The sequence below is a fragment of the Oenanthe melanoleuca genome, chromosome 17, assembly GCF_029582105.1.
Source record: "Oenanthe melanoleuca isolate GR-GAL-2019-014 chromosome 17, OMel1.0, whole genome shotgun sequence".
Classification (NCBI taxonomy): domain Eukaryota; kingdom Metazoa; phylum Chordata; class Aves; order Passeriformes; family Muscicapidae; genus Oenanthe; species Oenanthe melanoleuca.
This window is the reverse complement of record NC_079350.1, coordinates 2,356,178-2,374,187: the sequence shown is the minus strand read 5'-3', so window position 1 is coordinate 2,374,187 and position 18,010 is coordinate 2,356,178. Positions and strand designations below refer to the sequence as shown.

Below are 18,010 nucleotides of genomic sequence, written 5' to 3'. Positions count from 1 at the left end.
GGTTTATCTAGATACAGGTACTTTATTTACAAATATTTAGATTAATAGCATTGTTACATCAAATGAGGAGTACAGCAGTCCAAACAGATCCTTTCTGTGACAGAAACAATAAGACCTACTGTAACTTACTCTGGGAGTACAGGTATTGCACCTCAACAAGCTGTAGTCATTACAACACTGACTTCACATCAGCAGCAGGTCGTGGTCCCTGGGCAAACCCTGGTGCAGCCTTGGGTTAAGCAGGATGCAGGAGCTGGAGATCTTGAACATACCCATCTACTGAGGAACAGGAGTTAAAAAAGGACTAACCAGACAAACAAAGGGACAGCACACGAGTTATCCAAATCCTATTGTCTGCACATTCCAGTTTTGGCTTTTATTTAACATTGACTGTACAATACTCTGGTACCACTGGTTACTTACAAGTCTGAACGTTGTAGAGTTTTAGTGTCTAGAGAGGGATTTTCAGACTACTTTGTATTTGAAACTCTGCAGTAAGCCTGAAGTGAGACATTGGATTGTGGTTAAGCACTTACCCCCTTCCATTTTTAAACCTTGTGATGTTTTCCAAGTGAAGCTACACAAGGAGCCACAGTAAAACCCCACACGAGTGCAGCAACACCCCCACAGGCAGGGTCACCATGTGACACCCCTCATGCACAGGCCAGGCTGTGCCACCCCAGGAAGGACATACTTGAAGCAAAACCCTTAAAAATCCCCCCTCACACAGCACTGTTAAAAAATACAAGAGTAGTTAAAAATCCCTAGAGAGCAGATGTTCCAACTGTCCAGTTCAGCCTCTGCCCAGCCCCAAAGGTACAGGTACAAAAGCAGGAGGTGTGCAAGAGCCCGGCCACGGCTGAAGCCCAAGAATGCCAGAGAGAAGCAGGCAGAGCACTGCTGAGTGCAGAGGGGAGCATTGCACAGTGCAGAATGAGAGCCACACCCCACTAGTGTTAATGTCTGCGTCCCCACAGTGGGGACCCTGTGAGTGACAGCCAGCAGCTGCAGCCCCAGCTGGGCTGTGCTGCCACGGGGGCACAGAGAGCTCAGACTGTACAAACAGGGGGTTCTTACACACTGCTTGAATGCCAGGCATCATTTTCTTCATTAAAATCATATACACAGGATGTATTTAACTGTTAGCTCAGTTCCTTCAAATTTTATACATATTTACGTTCTGTTAACAAAGGTAAAGGATAAAAGTGGCAAAAAAAATGACGTAAAGCTATTGAGCACAAGAATGAACAGATTGTTTCCCTGCGCCACACCCCGACCCCAGCACATCCCACAGGGAATTCTTCCAACAAAAGCACATCATTACAGAGCCCCTCGCTACCATCAGAAGTCATTTCACAGCAAAAACTTATCCTTTACTACTGACAGCTCGAACAGTTAGAGGTGGGGAAGAAAGGCCAAAGAACCATAAAATAAACCATACAAGACAAAGCCCTGCGAAAGTGTAAAATCAGGAGTCCAGCATCAGTGCTCAGTTTAAATTATGTATCGGTGACACTATCACAAGGACAATCAAGGAAAAAAAAACTTCTAGATTTACCATGCAGGAGAGGTTTTATTACTCTACTTGCCTTTGATAACCTGATTACATCTAAAGTTGTTTAGCAGTTTAGTACTGTGTTAAACTTGTCTCAGAGTTTTCATTAAACCCAGTAAGATGTACAGAAGATGGGGAAGCGGTCAAAAGCGCCACTCCCTAGAGCCAGAGGTGAGGGGTCAGGAGGAGCACGGGGGGTCACTAGCAGCCACAGCCTTCTCTCTGGGGCTGGGGTTCGCTCGTTAGCCGCCCCCCCTGCGGCGCTGACGGTTTGTGCTGCACGCCCGACTCGGCCGCGTTCAGGTCCAGGCTCCCGTCTTGGATGTTCTGGTAGATTTTCTTGGCAGCCTCCAGGAAGGCATCCTCCACGTTCTCTCCACTGCAAGAGAGCAGCAGGAGTTAGTGGGGCTGCAGTGCTGCTCCTGGATGGGCAGGCACTGTCCTGTCCTCTTCAGGCCAACAGCCCAGCCCTGGCCAGGCAACTCCCTCCCTGGACACTACCCCCATCCCAGGTGCAGCCAGGAACAAGGAACATGTGCCAAAGCACTGAGGAGAAAATCAGCCAAGGCATCAAGCCACGGGCACAGGACAGTTCTGACAGATTTAAAGACAACTGAGCCACCGCAGATCAAAACCTCTTTTTGTTACAAAGTTCTATTCTGACAAGTGCCAGCAGGAGCCACATTTCCTGCTGCCCCTGGAGATCTGCTCCCCAGTGCCACAGCCAGCCCCAAGCATGGCACAGCAATTCTTCAGTTACTGGAAGGGCTGGTCATGGCCTATAGACCAAACCTGCAGCTCTGAACACCCACAGGAAGGAACCCTTTACACACTGAACACATTCCACACTCAAGGCCTGAAATCCAAATCAGTTCATTTGAATTCAACCAGTCTTTGCCTGAAATGCAGCCAGAGGTCTCAGTTCCAAGTTACTTTCAATTCACAGCAAACAGACCAATCTGAACATTCCCACAGCCAAAAGTCACTTACGTTTTTGCACTTGCTTCAAGGAACAATAAACCTGTTCAGAGACAGAGGTTTAACAGTCAGTGCACAACACACCACAAAGAGCCCAAAGTCAGACACATCACAACTTCCCATGCAAGACATTATTTTAGCACTAAACAACTTTTGTGACTATGTTAAGGCATCAACACAAGCTGATTTCTAGAACTACACAGTTATCGGACTGCCCGAGGCACAGCAGGAGTTTGTACATACAATTCCATGACTCTGGAAGTGTAAGCTTGCAGCTATCAATGCTGAGGATTCACTTTAACATCACTATCTTGTAGGAAAGAACCAGCTCAAGAGAAAAAAAACACACCATTTTCTTCAGCAAATTGTTTGGCTTCTTCATATGTAACATCCCTCTGTGCTTCCAGGTCTGCTTTGTTTCCTATGAGGATTATCACCTGGGTCAGGAGAGACAAAGTTAGTCTGGGAAAAAGCTCAGAAGCCTTTGCACTGCCACCTTCATTATTAATGAGACTTTTCAAAAAACCAAATATGCAGAGTAGGTTATCTACAGAAGCCATGCTCCTTCAGAAGAACTCTGCTCCAGCATTCCCCACTCTGGGAAAGCAGGAACAGCATCTCCAGCTGTCACTTTACAAGGCTTTAGGGTGTCCTCATGAGATGAGCTCCTAAAAAGCAGTGGTGCTGCTCTTTGCTCTTTGAGAGCTGGACCCTGAGGCACTTCTTCTGTTTGTTTAATCAGCTGCTAATCCAGACAGAATCTTTAGCGTTTTCTCATCAGTTTGGTGCTAAAGTATTTTAGAGGCATTCAGGAACAGGCTGAAGAACAACAGCTCTGTGGTATGGGCAGAGACACCCAGAAGGATCTTCCTCCACAAAACCTGGTCAGCTTTTGCTGGAGATCCAATTTACATTCCAGCCTAAGGACAGCATTCATCTCATTACTGACACAAAGCAAGGAGTAACACAAGTCAAGGTGGTCCAGATTTCATCCCAGTTTTGTCTCCAACTGCTTGAAACAGACCCTGGAAGGTGACTAGCACAAGAAGACTCTTAGGAGAAACCCTTTTGCTCCAGCTGCAGCAGGGAAGTGAACACTGCGCTCTGCAAGTGGGGACAGGAGCAGTGCAGAAAAGCACAGGCAGCTCTTGCAGAGTCACTGCAGTGCTTTGGCCTGAGCCTCCCACTCTTGCTCAGGGAGAAGCAATCTTGCTTTTAAGCTAAATGAAGTCCAACTTACAGTATTTGGATTGGTGAGGTTCCTTGCATCTGTCAGCCAGCTGCTTAAATGATTATATGTACTTCTTCTGCAAAGAATCAGGACAGGACACTTTTAGCCTTTTATAAAATATTTAGGTGCCAACAGCAGAGTCAGCATCCAAACACAGCAACCTCCATCATCCCTGTTCTCCCCTCCTCAAGACAGCAGCAGTGTGGACTCAGAGCACAAATCTGAGTCAACTTTAAACCCCTGGAGCAGCTCTTACACTGCCACTGGAAAGCCAGAGCAATTCCCACAGCTCTGCATACAGACAAGGTTGATGCTGTTCTGTACAGAACACATTAAAGGGTTTCCTGTCAAACACTCTTACAGAACACAGTGCAGCAAACAGCACCTCAGCAGCAAACTGCAGAAGGTCATGTTTTACCCAAGACTTACACAAACAGGAAATATACCTACATATGCAGGAAAAAACAAAGAGGTGCCTGAAGAATATCAAGAACAGCCCAGAGGAAGATGAGAGATGTGTGAAAGCAGAAGTATTTCATGTTGCATCTATGCCTTATTATTTGAGCAGCATCTTTAGCTGTCCCCTCTAGAGGAAGGCAGGAAGGCTCCTGTGCAGTGCCAGGCTGCTGGGGAAGAGGCCCAGGCTCAGGCTGAGGCCAGGCTCTCTGTCCCCACACAGCACAGGCAGTTCTGCACCTTCACTGCAGCACACTGGGACAGCCCTGCCACTGCCTCCACAGCAGCAACATCCACGGGCTGAAGGGCAGATTCTTAGCACAAAGCCAGTTCTTTAAAACAGCCTGAAACACAAACTCCTCAGGCTCAGCAGCAGTGAGATTTGCCAAGAAAAGCCGCTCACATCATCCCCTGTGTGTCACCTGCAGCTCTTTAAGCACTGGGCTGTTTAGATAAGGTGTGGCAGGTATGACAACAGGATGCTGCTCATCCTGACACACACACAGAGCCCCTGAGCCAAGGGGACAGAGCAGACAGTGCCTGCAGGGCTGGGCACCCCAAACTCACCCAGAGCTCTGCTGCCCTTACCTGGTGATGTCGTAGACCATGAGAGCTCCTGCTGCTCCTCTGTAGTAGCTTCGTGTGACAGCCCTGAATCTCTCTTGTCCTGCTGTATCCCAAATCTGTAGTTTAATTTTTTGGCCACTAACTTCAATTATTCTTGTGCCAAATTCAACACCAATTGTGTGGGGACAGTCTGCCATAACTGTCATGAAAAATAAGAGCAAAGGTCAGATCTTTTGATATGACTACCACAAGTTTTCAGTTATCTTTACTAGATTTTCAGTCTCTAAAAAAGCATTTTTACAGCAACAGTTCCCAAACTGCATCACTTAACCAGAAATAAAATGCTGTATTTCCTGAGCTGCTGTTAGTTTTAAAAACATTTAGAAAATTCCTTGCCTTCTCTGCTGCTCTTTGGCCATACATATCAGAAGGTACCAAGTCAGCTGATTCCCAGTCTATTCTTGCAGAAGGTTAACTATTTTAATGCAGTAGGAAAAGATAATTTTTAGGAAATTACCAAGAAAGATACAGTAAAAAAGTCTGTCACATCTTCAAAAACAAATACCCAACTTGGTTCAGGCAGGGCAATAGCATGACTGTCCAAGAAAATGCCAGTTTCATAAGTAGCTACAAACACACCAAATCAAATCCAAAAAGGCATCTTTCTACTTATGATAAACTCATGTTAATAAGCTCATTTTTGAGGAAGATCAAGGAAATCAGACAGGATGAGGACCTACTCAGGCTACCTAGAGTTCAGGGCAGTCTCACAGCAGAGGTGTTTGGTTAATTTGGTCGTATTGCTTTGGCTTGGTGCTGACAGAACATTCTCCTCATGGACAGTTTGACCATGTGCAAAATAGCATTTAAGTAACTGGCTGATACTGCATTTTCATTCAAAATAACAGTCAGAAATTCCTATTTCTACTGCAAAACAAATATTCTAAGTGCAGCTCCTACCCACTTGTTACCACATCTCAAGTAGCACATGGTGATGCCTGCACTGAGAAATACCTGCAGACTTACTCACTGAGTGAGGCAATAGCTGCTGCAAACCTCAGTGAACTCACAGCAGGAAGAACTGAGGCTAATTCTTAATTAGTGATGATAGCATACAGGAGAAAATGTTTCAGCTGCAGCAAGCCCTAAACACCATCACCCAGGGCAGGCCAGGTGTCCTGCAGGGCTGCTTAAAGCTGCAAACAAGGACTCAAAGAATAAGTTTTCCTTTCTTTTCCTTTTGAACTCCTTAACAGCACTAAAAACTCCAACTGAGTTCTGATCAAGCTACACCAATATTGAAAACATGCAAAGTTCAGACAAGAAATTTCTCTCTGTCCACATCAAAATCTACAGAAAAGCTATAAAATCAGATCCAGTCCTCCCACTCCTCATAGGCAGGGGTGGCTGGAGCACATTTTGTCGTAACTACATCAATATTTGTTTCTGCATCTGCTGAAGTCAAACAAAAAATGTGACCCAGTACAATCCAAACTAATACAGAGTAAGACAGACACCAAAACGAGCTCATGCATGATGGAAACAGGCAGGGAAAAGGGATGAAAATGCCAGTTAGAATAAATATCATGAACTGAAATGATACTCACACTTCTTTTCTGTGAATTGATGAAGCAAACAGGACTTTCCTACACCCATGTCCCCTGTTACAGAAAGAATAGTTAAATCATTGTTGCAAGAAGCACATTTTCTTCCTCCCACACAACAAATGGTACAGAGACATTCATTTCTCAGGTCAGATGGGCAGTGTTCTATCCCTGGCTACACCCTCAAATTTATCAACTTTGCCACTAAAGCTTTGCTTACAGGTACAGCTTGCAAGCAAGAGCAGAACATTCAAGAAATAAGTTAATTTGTATTACTGACTTTATAACTGTATTTCACAAGGTTACAGAAAGTACAGCTGAAGAAACTGAAATGTAAAATGTACTCGGTGTTTGCTCCTGTCTTACTGTGGTAAGAACATCAAAGATACTGACAGCCACCCAGGACATCTCAAGAAATTGCTTCATTTCCACTGATCCTCTTGCACAATGCCAAGAGTGAGATACAGCAAGATTTTTTAAGAACCAACTTTTCCAGAGGCTGAGGCTGTCACAGCAGCCTGATTTACAAACCTGCACAATAACACTGCAGATCATTTACACCTACACAAGGTCATTAACAATTAAACAATTAACAGCAAGACCAGTTCTTCCAGGACAGCAATAAATGCAATCCCTTAGTCCCCTACTAAGCAGTCAAGGAAGCTGCAGCTAAAAGCAACATTTAAACACAAAAATACAGCCTGACAGAAGTTTATGAGCCTCATGCAATGGTTTCCAATCAGCACTTGTGCCTTCAACATAAATTCTAAAACCTTTGAGATTAATGATGCAAAATGCTCCAGTAAATCTAAAGCTGTAGAGAAGTGTGGTGACCTGTGGGGACTGAGGTGGGACAAGCACAAGCTGAAAGCAGCGTGGCACAGCCACAGCTTCTCATGTGTCCACACAGAAACACAGGGCTGAGAGCCCACTGGTACTTACCAATAATGATGTACTTAAAGATGTAGGAATAGTTGTAAGGTGCAGTTGCCATTGTGGCACTAAAATAAAAAACAGAATGTGTCAGAACTGATACTTGTTCCCTCAAGGAGACCCAATTTATCCAGTTTAGTTCACATAAACAAAAAACCCCCTTCCTCTCTCCCCCAAGCACCCTTTCATTCACAGTTTGAATTTGTGCAGCTCCCCACAGCCACTGAATTAGTGGCACAGCCAGCCAGCAAAGTTCCCCATTGTTTGCTCTGAGCCCCTGTCAGTAAGGCCTCCAAGCAGAGAAACACTCCAGGGTAGTACTGATAATCAATTTTATCCAGAAAGACTTAAAGCTGTTGAAAAGCTCAGTCCCTCCTTGCTCTGCACAGTCCCTGCCAGACCAGTGCTCACCCGCCAAAGAGCTGATGTATGAACTGAAAATAAAATCTGATCCAGCACAAAATCTGGAGAGATTTAACAAAACCAGCAAGTTGGAACTATTACCTCACACTTCTGAGACTTGCACCAGCAACAAAGGAAGCAGTGCAGCTTGCAGCAAACAGCTAAGATTTCAAAGAATGCTGGAGTAGCCCTAACTGGGACCTGGTGCTGCTTGTCCAAGTCGGAAAAGCGGTGCCAGCCACAAATCAGATGTTCAGGAAGTTGGTTCACATCTCTGTGGCTTTGTCAGCACGGCACTGTTACAGCAAGGCTGCTGAGCAGTTTCTCTTTTTTTAAAGCAGTCAAAGTATTTCTAACATTCCAGAATTTTCGTAAGTGTAGAGGGAATTAGAATGCCTTTGGCTGTTTAAATCTGCAAGGAGTAAAAGCTGACTTGGTAACTAACACTCAGGCAGGATTACACATCTGCAAGGGCCAGATGTTGCCAGGTAACACTGAAGATGGGAAATGCCTGCTTTTGTCCCAGGCTTTAAGTTAAACTGGATCCACTGACCAGTTAAGAAGTGGAAAATTTCTAGCAGGAATTCAGCACTTCCCTTGCTGCTCCTGCAGGGCAGCTAGCCAGCCATTACAAACACATGGTACTCCTTACAAGGAACACTGCTGGAGCCTAGAAAGATTTTCATTAGGTCATGTGTCATTCACATGACAAATGAAACCAATACTGGAAAGAAATACAAACAGAGGAAAGCTTACAGGCCTGGGACTTTCTCAAAAGCAAAGTACTGTTCCTTGAACCACAATTAATCCCTTTCAGTGAACTGCAGTCATAAGCAAGGTGACCAAATCTCATTGCCAGCACAGAGGCAGCAGCCTCTGCTTCCCAGGGCTGAGATTTGAGGCAAACATGCTTATCTAGACCTGGGAGGGGAACAGAGCAGCTCAGAAGGGTTTACTGAGTGCCAGGCGCTGCTCTGCACCTCGTCCTCCCTCCAGGCCGGGCTCAGGACACGGAAACACTCACTTCTCCTATCCCAAAGCACCTCTGCTAAGTCCTACAGACACACACACTGTTTACTAAACCAAGTCTATTGCAAGGTAGGAAATAAAGTGATCATTTTGGACACCAATTCACCAAGCAAGCCAGCAGCTTTACTGCCTTGGTTCCTGGAAGATTCCAGAGTTACAGTACCAGCTTCAACACGTGCACGGGTTATTTTCAACAGCAGTAAATAAAGACAAGTCACTGCTCCGTACTGAGTTCCAAACGAATGTGTCACTGTGGAAACATCCAGTCCTTCAAGCCTCCTGAACATCTTCACACATTATGTTCTTTTTCTCCTCCAGCATGTCCCAGCACAGTAAACTGGACACACAAAGCACGTGTTCCTGCAGGACCCTTCACCTGCCACCTCCTTTCTGAGCACCACGCTCACAGCTCAGCTCCATCTGATGGATCACAGGGCTAAACTGGGGGGCCTTCAGGCAACTGCAAGCATAAAAGAGAGCTTGAAAAACCTGATTTCTACATGCAAGTACTTCAGGAGGAGAGCAGGACCTGCCTGTTTTCCACAGAAAACAGCTGGATGTTACAGCCACAGACACCAAGAGCACCAAAGATCTCCTGTGCACTCTGAGGATAGAAATATCCAGGAACTTAAGCTGTTAAAAACCCCAACCAAACCAACCAGCACCATGAACTCCAAGACAGGGAACCAACCACTTGTAGCTGCAGAAGCCTTCGTGCCCTCTCTTCTTCCCTGCACCAGGAGCCCAAGGAATGCCAAGTACTCCCAAACACAGGGAAGTTTCTGAGCACATGACTTTAGGATATCACTGTGGGGTAAACAATGATGTACTGCTCTGCTGTTCCAGCCAGGAGGGAAACGCATCCTGATATCCAAGTCTGGAAAGTGAGGAGTTTTTTTTCTAAAGCATGGACAAACTGGGAACTCAGTGCAGTCTCTGTCACAAACAGAATTTGAAGCAAGTCTCAACTAGATCTTCATTGCTAAATAGACAGCTCTGTTTATTTTTCAGACTGTTCCTGCTTGCTGAGATATGTCCATTTTCATTATGCCCTCCAAGTAAAAAAGTCTTAACTATGCTACTTCAATACAAAAAATTACTTGTATTGCATTTATTCCAAGGGTCACATTACAGAAAAGATTCTGAAATACTCCAATCCATTAGTAAAGGTCAGGAATTTTTTCTGGAGTACAGATGATTCTTTTTAACAAAAAATTAAATAAAAAACCAAGCAATACTAAAACAACCAAATAACAAACTTTTAAACACTCAAATTCCAATAAATATTAGTAGGAATTCAAAGTGTACTCAGATGTTGGAATAAAAATGATACTCCACAAGGACTCTGTGCTGAAGGAAGGAAAAAAAAAAGCAACTAAGCACAGAAACTCTGCTGAGAATTCAGCCTTGGAAAACTGACCAGCTCAGCATTTACTGCAGACGAAAGAAGGAAGCCCAGACAAGAACAGAGCACAACTGGGGTCAGTAAATTCTAAACTATCAACTACATGTCAATGCAAGGGGTTGATGCATTGATGGCAATCACCTATCTGTAGGAACTCGAGTTCTGCCTCCACCCTCTGTGTTCCAGACATGTGAATCTCAGTAATTCCCATATGGGGGGATGGGGCTTTCCTCTTGGGAGAGCAAGAACTGCAAGGCTGAGAAAGCTGCACGAAAATATCCACAGCTCAGCCTCAGCCACTGCTGGCACTGTGCACTGTGACATCAAAGTTAACCAGCCATGAGTTTACTGTTCACAGAAAGCAGAAGTTTAGTCTGGGAGCCTGGCCTACCTGCCATCCTTCTTCCAGGAAACTCTGCCAGCTCTGGTTTGGCTCCCTTCTCCCAGGTAAAGCTGCCCTGGAGCCCAGAGCATTAGTGCAGGATGGCCACTGGCCAGAGCAGCTCACTAAGCACAGATTTATGTTCATTTTAAAGCCTACACAATTCATTTCTGTATTACATTAAGACTGGACATTTTACAGTGACCTGTGTTGCCAGATCCATTTCCCATGTATCAACTTCTTCCTTAGAGGCTTTTTTAAAAAATAAAGTTAAATAGGACCTTAATGAAACACCAGTACATCTACATCTCCTCTAATCAACAAGCACCACAAAGATATTTAGAAATCTCACTGAAGCCTTATTTCAAGAATCAGCTACATCTGTATTCCCTGAGATAAGATTGTTCTGGGCACACTGCTGTAACACTCTTTATCACAATAACATAAGTGTAAATATCAGACTGATGCCAGCCTCTGCAAGACCTGTGCAGTTCCTTCCAGCTCAAGGACACAGTTTTAACTCTTCACTGGATATCATTTACATTGAGAAATTTAGTATCTTTATGCTCAACAAGAAGCAGGTGTGTTATGAAAGAAGACCAGAAGCTGCAGAGGGTTTATGAGACACTGCTGTGGTTCATACCCTCAGCTGATGGATGGTCCATGTACAGGGATGAGACCTGGGGAAAAAATTACACCTTCAAACTCAGCACTGCCCAGTTGTTACTGGTCCCCTGCAAACCACAGCACCCTGCAGCCAGGGAATCCCTGGTTAGTTACTTTGAAGCAGAAGGTATTTTGTAGTCCATCTGGGCAGCCAAGAGTTCTGTGCTCCAAGGATGTGCAGCAGGAAAAGATCTCACAGTTGAAGCTGCAGATTTACTTGGATGTTAATTAACAGACAATATTAAGATTGATAAGGGGGAGGAGCTGGAGAGAGGTAGAATTTTCATTTCATAACTGCACTTTTCCCCTGATAAGGACTTTTTTAAGCACACAGAACAATGTGGTTCAGCTGGTACCTTACTTCAGCAGGCTACTAAAAACAGTCTGGGTAGAAACAGCTTTAGGTATGGTCATCTGTAAGATCACAGCATACTGAAGGTAATACCAGCTCTGTTATCAATTCATTACCCAAGCACTCAATTCCCACAGGTCTTTTGTCCATAGCAAGCTCTGAGGTCTGCTACAATTAAATTCCACTGTGGTTGTCTGGCTTTCACACACCAAGGACATTCAGGTCTTCCCAAACCACATCAACATCTCTGCCCTCTTTAAGATGATGCTCTGCAGCCATCTGCTTCTTTATCCATTTCTGCAGGCTTGGCTTTACAAAGCCCTGCTGAGCCTGATCCCTGAGGGGTGTCAGAGCCTGCTGCAGCCTTCACACCTGTCTGACAACATCACTTGTTGCTGGCCAGTTCCTTACTCATCCCTCAGCACTTCCAGAGTCATCTTCCCTGGCTTCCCCCACTTGGATTTCACCAAAGTATCCAATCAGCACAAGACAGGAAATGTGACTGAGCTGGTCTCTGATCACCCAGCAGCCTCTGTGAGCTGCTGTCCAGGATCACTTTGCATTTCCTGGTTATTCCCACCTCCAGTGAACTCCAGTAACTCTTTCCCTGACAGCACATGAGGCCTGCAGGCCCTAGGGCTCAGCCTGCAGCTCTGCTGAGCCTTTCCAGGCTGTCCTTGAAGAAATGCATTTGATATATTCCCATAAACACCTTAACCCAGCCTGAGGCCTAGGAAGTTTTTCTAAAGGCTTCACAGGCCTTCACTTCTTCCTCCAGGAGAACTCTGTTTTTCTTTTTAAATCAAAGCTACATATCACACTACCTTCACTTTTTGACTTTCCTCACCCGCTCTCCAGTCACACCCACGTTGTCCTGGTTATCCTTGTACAGGTTTCACATCCTGCTTCATTAAGTTACTCCATTTTGCTTCCTAAACTTCCTGCATTTATATGTGCACACCTCAGTTCTCCCTAACCACACCCCAGCAGCAAAGCTGAACTAATCACTGCCTACCTGTCCTCATCAGCTCGAGCACCTTCTGCATGTCCCTCCTTTATCCACAAGTATTTCTTTTTTCACTTATCCTACTCTCCTCTTCCTACAGAACCCTCCAACCTGTTGTGTGCCTGCTCGCAGCAGGAGAACCAAGGTCTGGAGGTATCAGGGAAGTTTGGGACAGTGTATACAAAACCAGAAGAGATTTCTGTCATTCCAACAAATCAGAACACTCTGGAGTCATCACCTTGGAAAACACAGACATTTTAGGTAAATATTAACTAAGATCTACCTCCTGTTTCAGGAAGACACAGCAAAATGAGAGCCAATCTTAAGCAGGTTTCATTAGATGCCCAGGAATGAGTAGGTAATTTTAAAATATTATTTACATTTTACATCCCAGTACCTCCAGTAGAACAGGTTTGTTTCCAAACTGCTGTCCTTCACAAGAACTACTTTTTTTTTTTTTTTCTACTCATAAAATGGAAAAGGAAAAGAGGAACTTCTTCCTTCCACTCAGATTCATGACATGCTTAAATCCCTACAGGAAGCTAGCAAATTCCTTTCTAAACCATATTAAATTGTGACATTTAGTAATTCAATTCCCCAAGGTTTTTATTTTCTTCCCATTCCCAACCAATGCCCAAGCACAAGAGCCCCTCAGTCCAAACCATGCCAGGAATCAACCCCAGCCAATACATTCCACAGGATAACATCTGCCCCGTGTAAAAGATGTGGTGACTTGGGGTTTGATATGATTTAGGATCCGGCCAACCTGAGGGAATCCTGTTCACTAAGGGGCTCTGTTACCTCTGTAAAACATCCCAACACAGATCTACCCTGTTCCACAGCAAAGGCCACACCGAGTAACCTCCAGAGCCACTGCCCACAGCCACCCACCTCTGCCTGGCTTTAGTGCAAAGATAATCCAGCACAACTCCAGTTCATACCTACAGATGTTGTAGACACTTGGTGTGCTGCAAACAGGCAATAAACAACGAAGAGAATGAAAAGAATTTCCCACTGTTTAAGCCTAAATAAGCTTTGACAAAAAAAAAAAAAAAAAAAAAAAAAGCCAATCTAGAATACTTTCGCTGCTTTCTCAACTAGGAAGTGGCTTTTCCCTCAACCCTCAAAGTCTTTTTTCTATCAAAGTTCATGACAGCACAGGACAATGTAACAAGAGTGGAGATAACGCAGCACATCGGCCACATATACGGTACAATATACACATACACACCCTACGTGCAACTGCAACAGCTCGTAAGGGGGAGATATAGAAACACATATATAAAAATATCGCCTGTGGCCGGGTGTTCGCTGTGCCGCTGCCGCCTGTGCGGCGCAGAGGAGCAGTGGGAGGCGGCGGTGACACAGAGCACGGCGGCCTAGTCCTGCCCGCAGCCTCCCCCCGCCGGGCCCGGCGCCCCTTCCCCACCCCGACGGGCCCAGGGCCGCCCGCAGCGCCTTGAGGCCGCACGGCGCCCCGCGGAACCGCGGCTCGGGGCGGCACCGGCCCGGAGCACCGCCGGCCGGGACCCGCCCCGGCCCGGCCCGGCCCGGCGGAGCCCAGCGCGGGGCCTGGCAATGCAGGCCCGGCCGGGCGGGACTGGCAGCCCCCCGTACCTGTGCTCGGGGCTCAGGGAGCGGTGCAGCGCGGCTGTGCGGGCGGTGCCCGGTGCCCCGCGGGCTCTGTGGCTGGGCTCGCTCCGGGCTCGCTCCGCTACCTCAGACGCGGCTCCGCTGCGCCCCCATCACCCCCGCAGCCAAGATGGCGGCGCCCCTCGCACGGGGTTTCCCCTCCCACTCTCGACGGGCGCTGGGGCCGCACAAAGAGTGGGCGCGAGGGCGCCGCGGCGCAGCCAATCAGAGCGGGCGCTGGCCCGCGGGGCCCCGCCCACCGCGCCGGGGCCAAGGGGCGGGGCCGGGCGGGGCCACGCGCGGGGCGGGGCCGGGCGGGGCGGGAGCGCGCGCGCCCTCAGGCGGAGGAGCGGCCATGGCGGCGGCGCCTCAGGGCGGAGCGCGGCCTCCGGCGCCGCGGAAAATCCGGATTTCCGCGCTTTTCCTCGTGGAAAAGTGGCAGCGAGCTGGCCGGAAATGGTGCGAGCAGGAGCAGCCCGGTGCAGGTACGGGGCTGTAGCACAGAGCCCAGCGCCTCTGAGGGGGTCCAGAGCCCCTCGTCTGTCTGCAGTAACATCATCCTGTGCTTTGCCATGTCCCGTGACATGCTGTAAGTTGTTCATTTGGTCTTTTAAAATATTAAATATTAACATTTTAATATTAAAGGCTTTTTAAACACTTGGGGCAGGCGATACCTAAAAAAACACCTAAAAGCACAACATGCTGCCCAAATTTCACAGCTCACAGGACTCAAAAATAAAAAATAAATCGGTGGTTCAGGAGATTTAAAACTCTATCAATAAATGTCCCCAATAAGGCTTGTATTTCAGTCCCACACATTATGGAAAGTATCAAATTCTGCTGTGTGTCTGTGTCCAAGATTGAAATTGCAGCTTCCCCACTGCCGCAACTTTCTGTGGAAATATTTTTCCAGAATGGGCATTTTCCATCTCCGTTACTGTGACATTACTAATTCCATTTCCTTAGTGCAACAACATCCAGGGAATCCTCTGCTTTCCATGAATCAGCCACCTCCTAATTATTACTCAACCTCCACCAGGGAGAAACTGCATGGTAGATAACACTCCTTATTACCTGGGCAGAAACCTCACAGAGTGAAAAGCACTGATAAAAAACAATTATAATTTTTTTCCCCTTTACATACTAAATAAATAAATCTCTGAGTGATAAAAAGCAATATTCAGTAGAGAATTACAAAATCTGCTGGCAATGTAGCACCCATGTAGGACTCCTGTCAGTTATTCTCAGGGTTCTAACTTCAAAACAGAAAACACCGTGCAACAGAATCCTTTTCAAGTTTTACAAAACCTTATATGGAGTGACTTTTACTAGAAAAATAGGTCAAAACAAGCCAGTGAGAATGATTTCCACGAGAGGGAGTCTTTAAACAGAAAATGACCTGACTGTTGTGACACAGTTGCAGTCTGGTTTACAGACTTGAAAAATATCCACTTCCCTGGTGTTGCCTCAAATATTACTCCATTAACACAGACACTCTGCAAATCACTTTAATCTGGAGTCTGCCTTGTGGGGAATTTGAATTGTGAAATAAGAAGCAGTTTTGGGATAGAATTATTTTTGTTTCTTACCTGCAACAAAATTAAAAGCCATTACCTAAATGTAAAATTCAGCTTTTTAACTGAAATCCCCAAATATATTTTATGTAAAACTTCCTTCCTTTCTGAGATGATGCAGAAGGCAATACAGATTTGCTTCAAAACTCCTGGTTTTGAATCATTTTATCTGCTCTGCTCAAATATTCCTCCAGAGTTTAAAGTTCACAAAAGACGTGAGCGGGAAGGATCGAGTAACAGCATCTGCATTTCTTTGGTTCTTTATCCTTGTGAGTGCTGTAAAGCCTGCAGCAGTTTTTCCACAACAGTTATTGAGAAAAGGCTGACTTCAGCCCGTTCATTGTGAACATCTGGACAGAACCTAACAGCAGTAATTAAAACCCACTAAATTGGTAACAATACCAAATTGCCAGGGGTGGAATCCTCCTCTATAGTCCCACCCTTCCCTGTGGATTTCTGCTGGGTCAGTCCACTCTTGAAAAGCCTTTTCCACGTGTCTCTTTCTGAGGTCTCATCATCCAAACTTCCTGGTCACATGAGCCTTGCTCTTGGGTTTATTTCTGTACCACAAACCCCAGGAATAGTAAAGACTCCAAGTTAATACAGTTGATAGAAGGTTTGAGGATTTTCTTCCCTGCAAATAAATTACATGGAGTTATCTGTAGGATCTGCTTCCTTCTTTAGAATACATCCTTGTAAGAAAATAAATCTAAATATGATTAAATTACACATCAGCAGTCATGAAGAGCATGGGATTGAACGGAATTTTTTATCTGCAACACTGTTTTCCCTGAGGACAGCAGTAAGCAGGCCAGACTGTCAGAATTTAAACTGTCAGGCCACAAACTGTCAATAAAAAGTAGCCAAAGTCAGGTTTGTCTGTCTGTCTTCTTCCCCTGAATCCCAACTTCATCTTCTGGCTTTGCTCAAGTTTCTCTAGACAGAGACAGAAGGGAGAAACACGGGATTTTTCAGGAACTAGTTTGAAATACACTTCTGTGGGAGTTGATCACGTAACACTGGATTGGTCACAGATGACTAACTGGTCTTTACTTGTATTTTATTTTTGAGTTGCCCAGTTCTCCTTTCATCCTTTACCATTTCAGCTTTGTGGTGTCTGTAGAAATGTTAAATGTTCCTGTGGTCAAGTTGTTTTTTTTTAGTTCCTTCTTTATCTTTTTTAGTTCCTTCATCTCATGTAAAATAGGCAGCCCAAGCCCATTGGCACTTCTACAACCTCAAAGCTTCAAATTAAACTGATTAATGATAGAAGAACATTTGGGCCAAGGGTAATTCTGGTGTCAGTAGATGCAGCTCAGCTGGATTCTCTCAGTATTTTGTGGGAATGGCAGTATGGAATGGAAGTGTAATTCTTTCCACAGGAATTTCTACATTAATATTGAGGAATACTTCCAAATACATACAGCAGTGAGCCCATTTGATGGGGTCAGTGCTCACCATGACTCCTTTTATCCTGACTAAAGATAAATCTGAGCTTTACTGACTTTATTTGACTTATTTTGGAGATCACCTTTCATCTCAGATGCCTTGAGCGTAATCCTCAAGCATTCATACTTTGATGTGTCCTTAGCAAGTAGCTCATATTTTAGCACAAAACCAAATTGTAGCAATAGAAATGCTTGCAAAACACCAGCATCTGCTTTTCAAAGACACACAAGTGCTGTGGTTCCCTGGCTGACATGACAACATGACCAGAGAGCAGATCCTGACAGTGCTGAAAGACTTTGTGAGTCAATCATCTTGCACAAGGCAAGGCTTGATGCACACAGAGCTGCTTCTGGACAGAAAGCAACCTCTGGAGCTGGCCCCAAGAACCTGCAGGGCTTTGTGCCCCACCTCAGGGTGTTTCCTTGCTGAAGGATTTGCAGTGCCACAGCACAAGGCTCTCTGAAAACCTCTCCACCCTTCTCATCAATCACAGTTTCTGAGGCTCTTCCTGACATCAAGGGACTCTCTTGGTTCTGCTCTGAACGTGTGGTTCCATGTCTCACTCTCTGCACTGAGAGACTGCTTCTTGGAAAGGAACTCCCTTGAATGGTTCAGCATTCCAAGGTCACTTCTCTAACCTCAACAGCAGAACTGTAGCTGCACTTCCAGCTGAGTAGTGGAAATGAGACCTAAAATTTCCATGGAAACATTACCATTTAACAGTACTTAAAGTAATTGAACACAGTGTTTTTAAAATGCTAAGTAATTTTGCATTAATCATATTTGATG

General features: G+C 45.5%; 1 protein-coding gene across 1 annotated transcript; it reads right to left on the bottom strand.

Annotated features, from left to right (window-relative positions):
* Positions 1-2: 2 nt before the first annotated feature.
* On the bottom strand, positions 3-14,461 carry RAB14 (RAB14, member RAS oncogene family). The gene is made up of 8 exons (XM_056505446.1): positions 14,184-14,461; positions 7,334-7,392; positions 6,395-6,448; positions 4,809-4,986; positions 3,774-3,840; positions 2,883-2,970; positions 2,546-2,576; positions 3-1,934 (listed from the first exon to the last, which is right to left on the bottom strand). The coding sequence occupies exons 2-8, from the start codon at positions 7,383-7,385 to the stop codon at positions 1,757-1,759; spliced, it is 648 nt and encodes a 215-aa protein (XP_056361421.1). The 5' UTR covers positions 7,386-7,392; positions 14,184-14,461; the 3' UTR covers positions 3-1,756.
* Positions 14,462-18,010: the final 3,549 nt, after the last annotated feature.

Excerpts from the sequence above, each read along its gene's own strand:
- RAB14 (XM_056505446.1), bottom strand. The coding sequence starts at position 7,385 with ATGGCAACTGCACCTTACAACTATTCCTACATCTTTAAGTACATCATT. Across the intron at positions 2,971-3,773 it reads ACCTCACCAATCCAAATACT|GTGATAATCCTCATAGGAAA; the intron begins GTAAGTTGGACT and ends CTCCTGACCCAG. Across the intron at positions 2,577-2,882 it reads ACAATTTGCTGAAGAAAATG|GTTTATTGTTCCTTGAAGCA; the intron begins GTGTGTTTTTTT and ends GTCTCTGAACAG.